Genomic DNA, 12,807 nt, shown 5'->3' with positions numbered 1-12,807 from the left:
ACATGCTTAATTTTGCTTTTTAAAAATTATGTATGTATGTATGTATGTATTTATTTATTTATTTATTTTTGTCATAGAGGTCATTAGAACATGAGGAAACCAATATGCCTACTATGCACAACCTTGTTCCTATTATTAATGACCAGTCTCAATATATTCATCATTTAGAGGCAGAAGTTAAGTTCTGCAAGGTAAGTTTCTCATTAAGAATTTAAAACTAAATAAATTAAAGCTTATATTAACTATACATTGTATACAAATTTGCTACTATAAATCTTCATGTTTGTAGCAAGGCAATGACAATTGCTATTCTTACATGATTGAGAGACTGATGTGTCACAAGAGCTTGTCAGACTTGGGAATGATGCTCTTGACCATACCATTTCTGATTGCTTGATTTCGCAGTAGTTCATTACTATGTCTAATGATTTCATAATATGCTCTCATATTTCAGAAGTTTTCCTTCTCACCCCACTTGCTGTAACCCAGCAAATGGCAAATGCTTTGGAATACAAATAGCAATCATTCTCCCGCACTTGTCAACCTGTTGGGGCAGGGGTACAATAATCAGGGATTCTAAACTGGCAAGACCAGTTCTTCTCCACTGTCAGTATTAGGCTCTTACTTTGACTTTGAATGAGAATGGTTCATAGGGTACTGACAGTAGTGATCAAGAAACCAAACACATCATATATAGCTTGTGACACTAGAGGGTTATATGCTCAACTGTGTGCAGTTTACTAATGTCATTAATGCTAATAGAGCCTTTTCATCTCCCCAAAGTATGTCGTGTTTTACTTCTTTTCTTTCTCTCCCTCTTTCTTTCTTTCTAGTTTCAGTGTATTAGATTGTACAATATTTTTATAGGAATTACTGATATCTCTTGTATCATGTTTTTACATATAGTATATGATATTATGTATTATATTGTTGACATTTTAGGATGATGCAAGGCCAGTATGTAACTTAAGGAGGCTTTAGATGTTTCACTCTCCTGATTTTACCAGGGAATTTCTGATCTTAACATGTAATTTCCTGTTCTTGGAGGACACAGTCATTAATATACAGGTGGTCTTGGATTACCAGTAAAGCTGAAATAATATCCTAGGAACTATTTCATTAACAAGACTCTATTAATCCCTAAGATATTGTGGATAAAACTTGAAAGATATAAAGCAGAATGTATTTACCATCTACTTGAGAAGACAGAACTATTCCCTATTAACACCATAAGCAGCACATTAGAGAATATAGTATAGGCCTTTACTTCTTGGTATAAGCTATAATTATAATAAGAGAAGAAAGTTAGGAAAAGCTAATGTCTTTGGGAATGTTTTTATGGGAGAGAGAGATCTTGAACCGGTCTTTTTTTTTTTCAATTTTTAAAATTTTACTTTATGCTCTAGGGTACATGTGCAAAACGTGCAGGTTTGTTACATATGTATACATGTGCCATGTTGGTGTGCTGCACCCATTAACTCGTCATTTACATTAGGTATATCTCCTAATGCTATCCCTCCCCACTCCCCCCACCCCACAACAGGCCCCGGTGTGTGATGTTCCCCTTCCTGTGTCCAAGAGTTCTCATTGTTCTCCATATCCTCATTAGCATTTGGTGTTGTCAGTGTTTTAGAGTTTAGCTGTTCTAATAGATGTGTAGTGGAACTTCATTGCTGTTTTAGTTTCAATTTCCTGATCACAAATGACGCTGAACATCTTTTCATGTGCCTATATTCCACCTATATCACATCTTTGAGTGAGGTGTCTGTTCAGGTCGTTCACCCATTTTTAAAATCAGGTTGTTCGTTTTTTTATTGTTGAGTTTTAACAATTCTTGTTGTATTTTGGATGCCAATCCTTTATCAGATATGTCTTTTTCAAGTATTTTCTCCCAGTCTTTGACTTGGCATTTACTTCTCTTAACAGTGTCTTTCAATGAGCAGAAATTTTTAATTTTAATGAAGTTTAACTTACCAATTTTTTCTTTCATAGATTGTACTTTTAACTTTGCATTTAAAAATTTATTACCAAATCCAAGTTCACTATATTTTCTCCTTTCTTCTTCTAGGTATTTTATAATTGTTTATTTTACATTTAGATCATGTTTGAAGGACAGTTGTCCATATTTTGGGGTCTGTTTCTGGGCTATCCTGTTCCATTGATTTACTTGTCAATTCTTTTGCCAGTATCACTCTATCTTGATTACTGTAGCTTTATATTAAGTCTTGAAGTTGGGTAATATCAGGACTCCAATTTTATTCTTCTTCAATATTGTGATGAGTATTCTGGGACTTTTTTGTCTCCCTGTAAACTTTAGAATCAGTTTGTTGATATCCACAAAATAGGATTTGGATTGGAATTGTGTTGGATCTATTGATCAAGTTGGGAATAACTGGCATTTTGATACTATTGAATATTCCTATCCATGAACATGGAATATCTCTATTTACTTAGATCTTCTTTGATTACTTTAATCAGTGTTATGGTTTTCCTCAAATAGATCTTCTACAAATTTTGTGAGGTTTATACCTATTTTATTTTATTTTATTTTATTTTTGAGACACAGTCTCGCTCTGTCATCCAGGCTGGAGTGCAATGGTGCAGTCTCGGCTCACTACAACCTCTGCCTCCTGGGTTCAAACAATTCTTCTGCCTCAGCCTCCTGAGTAGCTGGGACTACAGGCATGCGCCACCACACCTGGCTAATTTTTGTATTTTTAGTAGAGATGGGGTTTCACTACGTTGGCCAGGTTGGTCTCGAACTCCTGACCTCATGTTCCACCCGCCTCGGCCTCCTAAAGTGCTGGGATTACAGGCATGAGGAACTGTGCCCAGCTACCTATTTCATTTTTTAGTGTAAATGGTATTATGTATTTAATTTCAAATTCCAATGATTTATTGCTAATATAGAAGAAAACAATTGACTTTGTGTATTGACCTTGTATTCTGCAACCTTGGTATAAGTCACTTATTAGTTCCAGCATTTTTTGTTGATTCTTTGGGATTTTCCTCATCAACAAGCATATTATCTGCAAACAAAGACAGTGTTATTTTCTCCTTTCCAATATGTTTAGATTTTGTGTTTATTACATTTTTCATTTATTTTTCTTAATTAATTGTTTTGAGATAGGGTCTTGCTCTGTTGTACAGGCTGGAGTGCAGTGGCATGATCATGGCTCACTGTAGCCTTGACATCCTGGGCTCAAGTGATCCTCCTACCCCAGCCTCCCTGGTGGCTGGGACCACAGATGCACACCATCATGCTTGGCTATTGTTTTATTATTATTACTTTTTGTAGAGTTGAGGTCTCATCATGTTGCCCAGGCTGGTCTTGAACTCCTGGGCTCTAACAGTCCTCCTACGTAGGCTTCCCAAGGTGTTGAGATTATAGGCTTTAGTAAATGTGCCCAGCCAGATTTTATTTTTTTAATTGTCTTATTGCATTAGCTAAGACTTTTGGAATGATGTTGAATGGTTGTGAGAGGGGCCATCTTTACCTTGTTCTTGATCTTAGTGGGAAACTGCTTTCTTACCATAAGGTATGTTAGCTATAGGTTATTTGTAGATGTTCTTTATCAAGTTAAGAGTGTTTCCCTCTATTCCTAGTTACTGAGAGTATAGATGCCTCTCGACTTACAATGGGATTGTGTCCTGATAAACTCATTGTAAATTGAAAACGCATTTAATATACTATAGAATATTGGTTGTTTACGCCTGTGATTGCACGGCTAACTGGGAGCTACAGCTCACTGCCACTGCTGCTGCCCAGCATCATGAGAGAATATTATACTGCATATTGCTAGCTTGGGAAAATATCAAAATTTGAAACTTGAATTATGGTTTCTACTGAATGCATATTGCTTTTGCAGCATAATAAAGTCAAAAAAATCATAAGTCAAACCATCGCAACTGAGGGACCATCTGTGTTTATCATAGATGGCTGCCGCATTTTGTCAAATGCTTTTCCTGCATCTACGGTTAAAATTATGATTTTTCTTCTCTACATTGTTGATGTGACATTAACTGATACTCAAATGTCGAACCAATGTTGTGTAATTAGAATAAATCTTACTTTATCCTGGTGTAGAATTCGTTTTTACATTGTTGGATTTGATTTGCCAGTATTTTGTTGAGGATTTTTTCATCTACGTTCATTAGAGATATCGATCTGTAATTTTCCACTTGTTTTCACTTGGTTTGAGTATTAGGTTAATGCTGGCCTCATAAAATAAGTTAGCAAATACTTCCTCTTGAATTTTATGAAATACGTTATAGATAATTGGTATAATTTCTTTCTTAAATATTTGGTACAATTCACTAGTGAACTTATCTGGACCTGGTGCTTTCTGTTTTGAAAGGTTGCTAATTGTTGATTTAATTTTCTTGATAAATAAAGGTTTATTCAGATTATTCTTCCCTCTGTGAGTTTTCATGGATTGTGTCTTATAAAGAATTGGTGCGTTTCATCTAGGTGACTAAATTCATGATCATGGAGTTGTTCATAGTATTTCTTTGTTATCCTGTTTTTTAAACATTTCTTTATTATCCCTTTAATGTTCATGGGATCAGTAGTGATAGCCCCGTTTTCACTTCTGATCTTAGTACATGATAGAATCTAATTGGTATTTTCTCTTTTTTTTTCTTAGTTAACTTGTATAGAGTCTTATCAATTTTATTCATCTTTTCAAAGACCCAACTTTTGATTTTGTTGTTTTTCTCTAGTGATTTTCTATTTTTAATTTCATTCTTTCACTCTGATTTTTACTATATGTTCTTTTCTGCTTACTCTGGAATTAATTTGCTGTTGGTTTTCCAACTTCTAAAGTAGAAGCTTAGATTATTTATTTGAAGTCTTTCTTCTTTTCTAATTTTTTTGCACTCCTTTTGCTGCATCCTTTTAATAAGTACATAGCTTTTTATCAGTTGTATTTTAATTTTTACTTAGTTGAAAATATTTCTAAATGGATTTTGATACGTCTTGGATTCATGTGTGTCATTTAGAAGAGTGTTGTGTCATCGTCAGGTATTTGGAGAGTTTCGCAGCTGTCGTTCTGTTACTGATTTCTGGTTTAATTCCATTGTTGTCTGACCGCATACTTTCCGATTCCTTTAAATTCGTGAAGGTTTCTACATTGTAGTCTGCCCGGGTGAATGTTCTGTGTGAGCCTGAAGAAAACATGTGTACTGCTGGTCTTGAATGAAGTAGTCTGTAAATGTCACTTAGATCCAGTTGATTGATGCTGGTGTTCATTTCCATTGTGTCCTTTGTGATTTTTATCATTTCTGACAGGGGATGTTGAAATTTCCAACTGTAATAGTGGATTCATCTGTTTTCCTTTGCCTCATACATTTTGATACCCTTTTATTAAGCACGTATGCATTAAGACTTGTTACATCTTCTTGGTGAATTGACCTCTTTATCATTATGTAATGTACCTCTGTATCCCTGATCATTTTCATTGGTCTGAAATCTGCTTTGTCTAAAATTAATATTGCTACTCCAACTTTCTATTGATTAGTGTTAACATGATATGTTTTTTTTCATTCATTTATTTTTAATCTATCTGTGTCTTTGTATTTATAGTTGGCTTCTTTTTTTGTTTTGAGGTTTTTTTTTTTTTGGTTAGAGATGGGGTCTCACTATATTGCTCAGGCTGGTCTTGAACTCCTGGGCTCAAGGGATCCTCCAACCTCACCCTCCCAAGTAATGGGATTGCAGATGTGAGCCACCTTGCCCGGCTATTATAGGCTTCTTGTAGACAACATATAGTTTGTTGTTCTTCTTTTTTTTTTTTTTTTTTTTCTTTTTGAGACGGAGTCTCGCTCTGTCGCCCAGGCTGGAGTGCAGTGGCGCGATCTCGGCTCACTGCAAGCTCCGCCTCCCGGGTTCCCGCCATTCTCCTGCCTCAGCCTCCCGAGTAGCTGGGACTACAGGCGCCCACAACTGCGCCCGGCTAATTTTTTGTATTTTTAGTAGAGACGGGGTTTCACCGTGGTCTCGATCTCCTGACCTTGTGATCCGCCTGCCTCGGCCTCCCAAAGTGCTGGGATTACAGGCGTGAGCCACCGCTCCCGGCCTGTTCTTCTTTTTTTAACCACTCTGACAGTCTCTATCTTTTACTTGGTATATTCAGACCATTATATTTAAAGATATTATTGTTATGATTGGATCAATGTATAACATATTTGTTACTATTATTTTCATTGTCTTTATTTTTTGTTTCTTTAAAAAATTTTCACACTTTTTCTGTCTTCTCTGGCTTTTTTTTTTTTTAAAGAGATAGAGCCTTGCCCTGTTACCTAGGCAATGATGTAACCAAAGCTCACTATAGCCTAGAACTCTTGGGCTCAAGCAGTCCTCCCACCTCCTCCCTGCCGAGTAGCTTGGACTACAGACTTGCGCCACTATGGCTGGCTAATTTTTATGTTTTTTGCAGAGATGGAGTCTCACTATGTTGCCCAGGCTGGTGTCAAACTCCTGGCCTCAAGTGATCTTCCCACCTCAGCCTTCCAAAGTGCTGCACTTACCAGGTGTGAGCCACTGCACCTGTCCCTTCTGTAACTTTGATTGAGCATTTTATATGATTGCATATTATTTTTTATATTTGGAGACAGAGTCTCTCTCAGTTGCCCAGACTGCAGTGCAGTGACACCATCTTGGCCCACTGCAACCTCTGCCTCTTGGGTTCAATCAATTCTTGTGCCTCAGCCTTCCTAGTAGCTAGGACTACAGGCGTGAGCCACCACAACCAGCTAATTTTTGCATGATTGCATTTTTCTCCTGTCTTAACATATCAGTTGATCAACTGTACTTCTTCGTCTTTTTTTTTTCTTTACTGGTTGCCTTAGAGTTTGCAGTAAATATTTATAACTAACTTTACTTTCAAGTAACCCTGTGCCACTTCTTGAATAGTACAAATTCCTTATGACAGAATTCCCAAGCCCTCTCTCATCCTTTATAATATTTCTGTCATTAATTTCAGTTATCTATAAACTACAATTACTACAAACACTATTGCAATTATGATGTTGAACACAAAGTGTCATCTGTCAAATAAATTAATAAGAAAATATTTTCTATCCACTTACTCCTATTTTAATACTCTTTTTTTCTTTATGTAGATGGCAGTTTCTCACCTTATCATCTTTTCTCCTTTCTGAAGAACTTTTTTAACGTTTCTTGTGAGGCATATATGCTAGCAATAAATTCCATCAATTCTTGTTGGTCTAAGAAAATATTTTTCTTTCTCTTTTGAAAGTTAATCTTGCTGAATCCAGAATTCTAGGTTGGTGTGTTTTTTTTTTTTTAAACACTTTAAATATTAGATTCATTTTATTCTCTTCCTGTTTGCATGGCTTCTGAAAAGTATTCCCAGGTAATTCTTATCCTTCCTTCTTTATAGGTAAGGTTTTTGTTTTTTTGTTTGTTTGATTTTTGTTTTATTATTATTATTATTTGAGACTGAGTCTCGCTCTGTCACACAGGCTGGAGTATAGTGGCGAGGTCTTGGCTCGCTGCAATCTCGGCCTCCCGAGTTCAAGCAATTCTCATGCCTCAGCCTCCTGAATAGCTGGGATTACAGGTGCCCACCACCATGCCTGGCTAATTTTTGTATTTTTAGTAGAGACAGGGTTTCACCATGTTAGCCAGGCTGGTCTTGAACTCCTGACGCTCATGTGATCTGCCTGCCTCGGCCTCCCAAGGCATACATTCCCTGTATGCTGGGAACACAGGCATGAACCACCGCGCCCAGCCTGATTTTGGGGTTTTGTTTGTTTGTTTGTTTACTTTGGCTTATTTTAAGATTTTTCTCTTTGTCTTTGATTTTCTGCAGTATGAATATGATATTCTTCAGTGTATTTTGTGGTGGTATTTATCCTGCTTGGTGTTCTGTGAGCTTCCTAGATCTGTGGTTTGGTGCCTGTCATTAATTCAGGAAATTTTTCAGTCATTATTGACTGAAATATTTCTTCTTTTCCTTTTTTGTGTTCCTGTGATATGTATGTATTTATTACACCATTTGTAATTGTACTGTAGTTCTCGTATAATTTTTCTGTCTTCAGTTTTTTTCCTTATTGCATTTCTTTTTTGGAAATTCTTATTCACAATTCTTAAAGTTTACTAATGCATTCCTCAGCTACGTCCAATCTACTGATGAGCCTTTCAAAGGCATTCTTCATGTCTGTTAATAGTTTTTTTATTTTGAGCATTTTCTTTTCATCTTTTTCATAGAGTTTCCATCTCTCCACTTATATTACTCTGCTGTTCTTGCATATAGTCTATTTTCTCTATTAGAGACCTTAGCATAGTAACCGTAATTATTTTATTTATTTATTTATTTATTTATTTATTTATTTAGAGGCTCAAGTGCAGTGGCGTGATCTCGGCTCACTGCAACCTCTGCCTCCTGGGTTCAAGCGATTCTCCTGCCTCAGCCTCCCAAGTAGCTGGGATTACATGCATGCACCGCCACCCCTGGCGAATTTTTTTTGCATTGTTAGTAGAGGTGGGGTTTCACTATGATGGTCAGGCTGGTCTTGAACACCTTGGTCAGGTGATCCTCCCACCTTGGCCTCCTAAAGTGCTTGGGATTACAGGCGTGAGCCACCGTGCCTGGCCTTAATTGTAATTATTTTAAATTCCTGGTCTGATAATTTTAACATCTCTGCTTTATCTGAGACTGTTTCTGATGCTTGTTAAATCCTTTCAAACTGTGTTTCAGTCTTTTAGCATGTCTTGTAATTGTTTGATGAATGCTGGCCATGACATATTTGGTAAAAGGAACTGAGATAAGTAGGCCTTTAGCATGAGCTTTTATGTTTATCTGGCTAGAAGCTAGGCTGTGTTTGCTGTCACTATACATGTCAGAGGCTGAAATTTCCTTCCATGTCCTGGTCTTGTCTCTTCTGTTGTCTCTTCATTACCCTAGTGAATTCTTCCTAAATATAGTCTGAGATATGCAGTTCTTTCTGTTGAATTTCTCTTTTAGTATACAGGAGCCCTAGTGATGTGGTCGTTAGATGTGGGAGTAGAGGGAAGCGTTCAATAGGCCTATGACTAGATCTCAGTCTTTTAATAAGCCTTTGCCTTGGGCTGTGACATTCACAAGTGCTTCTCAGTCTCCCCTGCCCTTTAAGGTAGACGGGAAGGCTAGAGGAAGCTGGAGGCCCCTTCTCCCACACTGAATGCAAGAGGGGGCTGGAGCTGGATTTCTTTATTTAGGCCAGTTAGGTGACGGCAGCCCCCCAGTCAGTTCGGCTCCGGTAAAGTCGTTTCCCTCGAGTCAGGCCTGTGACAAGGAACACAACGTGCTGAGCATATTTCAAACTGGCTGCTTTTCTTCTTTCTTTAGGTTGCATAAGGGGATTTTTCTCTAGTTTTTACTGTGAAAATCTGGCACTGTCCTGGAGATAAAACTGGGGAAGCAGGGCAGTCCTCCTATGACTGGGTCTTCCTGGAATTTATTTATTTATTTATTTATTTTGAGACGGAGTCTTGCTCTGTCACCCAGGCTGGAGGGCAGTGGCGTGATCTCGGCTCGCTGAAACCTCGACCTCCCAGGATCAAGCCATTCTCCTGCCTCAGCCTCCGAGTGGCTGGGACTACAGGCGCCGCCACCACACCCGGCTAGTTTTTGTATTTTTAGTAGAGATGGGGTTTCATCATATTGGCCAGGCTGGTCTTGAACCCCTGACCTTGTACTCCGCCCACCTTGGCCTCCGAAAGTGCTGGGATTACAGCCCTAAGCCACTGCGCCCAGCCCGGAATTTTTAACTCTCAAACTTGTTGACACTGAGCTTCCAGCAAGTCATCAATTACAGTTTAGATTTTCTACCTCCTCCAGAGGTTTCTGATTTCCTCCTGTAAATTCTGTGTCTCAGCGACCACTCGTCTCGTCAATTTTGGGGCAGCAGTTTTCCCTGTGACTTCAATTATCTGATGAATCTAAGAAGAGTTGTTGATTTCCAGTTTGTTCAACGTTTTTCCTGTTGTGAAGATGGGAGTGAGCTGTTCCAAGCTCATTACATTCCAGACTGAAAAATGAAAGTCCACAATATTTTTTTAATTTCAGCTTTTAGTATAGCTTTGGGTTTAAAAATAATAATAATTGAGGGGAATTTTCACATGTTGTACAATAGCTTGTGATTACACTAGTAATGAATATTAGGTTACGTATTATATGATTGATATATTGATGTTATTGAATTGTTTTTCCAGCGACTGAGGTCCACTCAATAGCTATTCTAATTATTGTTGACCTGTAATTTCTTATGTTACATCCTGTAATTTTAATTGTTATTCATTTGTTAATTCTTTACATTACATCCTGTGAGGCCAAGGAAATACTCTTTCAGAATTCTCCATGAAATGTTTTACTATAATTCTCTCCTATCTGGCTACCATTTCATAGGTAATCATCACGCCTGTCTATGCCTTTCTGTCTCAGAGCCTCCCTCTATTTAATCTTCCATCAGTTTTTAACAAGTTGATGGTATTTGATCATTAGTCATAATATGTCTTAACTCATTTTTCAGAGTCTACTTCTTTAAAATCTCTTGGATAACTCTTTTAATTAAGACTTTTCTTTGAGCCTTGATTCCTTGGAGAAAAGGAAATTGTCAGAAACGACACACTTTTGTGATATGCCACCAGCAGGCCCATTACTATATACCTTAGCCTTCTCTTTGGTATCTAGCTAATATTTAGGTTGCCTTGTTTGTCTAAATATAATTATATTTCAGGAAAAGGAGAACATAAGTCTTCCATACTTTATATCATGCTGGTCCTCTAATCAACAAATAAAAACACTGCTTAATAATGCTTAATGTATTTGATGTTGCTTATTATAGGAGGAACTCTCTGGATTGAAAAATAAAATACAAGCAGTTGTGCTTGAAAATGAAAGCCTCCAGCAAGAGCTGAAATCTCAAAGACAGGAGGAGACACTAAGGGAACAAACACTTCTGGATGCATCTGTGAGCATTCTTTTAAAAAATCATACATTTTATTTAGTGTGAATATTCCCTTCTGCCCTCTCTCCCCGCCTTCTTAGCTGCTTAGTTTTTCTCCTTGAAGTGTGGCCAAAGTACTATGTTAGTATTTGTTTGAGACTTCAAATACCAGATTTCACTGTGGTAGAATGAATTCTCAAGTGAAATGATCTTGTAATATTTGCTATGGTTTCCTGAGCGTACCATTTCTGCCTTACCATATGGAAAGAGCAGGTCTGAAAGCAGGAAATGTGTTATACAGGAAGGACTTTGCTGAGTCTAGAAACCATTCAGAACCTTAGCTTAGATTTGTGCTGGATTTCTCTAAATTGTCCTTGATATCTGAAATCTGAGAAGTCTAATTAGCAGCATGATATAGCAGAAAGAACATTGGCCTTAGGGTCCAAGAATCAAAATGTTAGTCTTCCCATTGTCCCTAAGAAGGCTGGTGTTTAGCAAGTAATTTTAGAAGGCTTTACATAGCTTAATCCCGTATGTCCTTTATTTCTTTATTGTTATTTTGAGAAGATTAACATATACCAGGAGTTTGCAATGCAAATTCCTGGACTCCAGGCCCTGTGAGTCTGATTCACTTGGTCTGGTTGGCCCCTGGGAATCTAAACTTTTATCAAGTTGCCTAAGTGATTCTAATGTCAGTGGCCCAGAGTTTGAAGAACGTTGAGTCAGATTATCCCTATAATTCTGTGACAGAGAATTATTGTGGTGACTTTTAAATGGTGCTTAAACCACTTTCTTACGACTTATCAGAGTACTTTTGTCTTAAACTTTTTAAAACTGTTTTTCTGTAAGATATAGTCACAGCTGCTTCTGCTTTTTGAGACAAATGCTACTTTCCACGCGGAAGTTTTCATGCTTGCCTATTCCAGCTTCACTTTGCAGTTTACTTTGGTGGTTTTGACTTTGTCGTCATTAGTAAATCAGCTGTTAAGAAAACATGAAAGTCTTGATGTTTGACTGAGATATCCTCTAATTTTCGTTTTTGAAGTCTTTTTTTTTTTTTTGTAACCTGAATTGATAGCTTGTTTTTAATCCTGGAGTTGTATATGTTAGAGTCTGCTATTGAGAAGTATAGGAGTGTATTAACTCTGATAAATGAAGTGGGCTAATTAGTATTTCAGTTTAATTTTCTGCAGTTGCATTTAAGTTTGTGATCAATTCTCTTCTCCTCACTATATAACTTTTTCCTGAAGATTTATATAATTATTAATGGTAAAAATTCCATCTTAGTTGCTTATTATTTTAATGTCAATTTGAAGAAGATATCACCATATATGAAATACTTAGAAGTAGCTTATTTTAAAAATATTCATTTGCTTTTCTTCCAAATATGTAGTCACTTAGCAAGCAGTGATTCAATTATTCATAGTCTTCAGTATTTATATAACGGCCAAGAAGTGGAAGAAAGGGAAGTGAAGTGAGAAAGGAAATTAGGCAGACGAGTGAATCAGAGGGCAAGAGAAATGAGTAATGCAAAAGGGGAAGGAAATGATGGTAAGAGCACACATGCCTTGCTGCATGAGCAAAGAAAATGTGCTAAACAAAACTACAGTCAGAATCATAGGAAGGATAAGGTTTTAGAGAGGTTTTGTTGTTTTTTTAAACATTCATGTGAGCTAAATGTAATGCAGATATTGAAATGATTACTGCAGATATGCCAGATGACCTTGATATCTATTTTAATGTTAGTCTCCTGTTATTTGTTGTTGTCGAATTGTTACCCCCACATTTTACCTGAGTAAGTGAATTGAAACATTTCAAGGCCAGATACAGCGTCTTATGCATGCAATTTCAGCA

The 12,807-nt window shown here is 37.0% G+C and overlaps 1 protein-coding gene across 38 annotated transcripts in view; it reads left to right on the top strand.

The window, feature by feature from the left end:
- The window catches only part of SDCCAG8 (SHH signaling and ciliogenesis regulator SDCCAG8), a 250,336-nt gene that overhangs the window by 16,737 nt on the left and 220,792 nt on the right, over window positions 1–12,807 (top strand). For 34 of the 38 annotated variants that reach the window (XR_012433004.1, XR_012433027.1, XR_012432919.1 and 31 more), the window contains exons 4-5: window positions 78–191; window positions 10,852–10,977. Coding sequence is in view for 21 of the 38 variants with exons in the window: in XM_074036184.1 (XP_073892285.1) it covers window positions 78–191; window positions 10,852–10,977 (240 nt within the window). In the remaining 17 variants the exon portion in view is untranslated. The remainder of the gene's footprint in view (window positions 1–77; window positions 192–10,851; window positions 10,978–12,807) is intronic. The other 4 variants (XM_074036211.1, XM_074035971.1, XM_074035741.1 and 1 more) reach the window with 1 other exon arrangement.

This window comes from Macaca fascicularis, chromosome 1 (assembly GCF_037993035.2).
Source record: "Macaca fascicularis isolate 582-1 chromosome 1, T2T-MFA8v1.1".
NCBI classification, from domain to species: domain Eukaryota; kingdom Metazoa; phylum Chordata; class Mammalia; order Primates; family Cercopithecidae; genus Macaca; species Macaca fascicularis.
The sequence above is the reverse complement of the archived record's forward strand: the minus strand, read 5'-3'. Positions and strand labels throughout refer to the sequence as shown.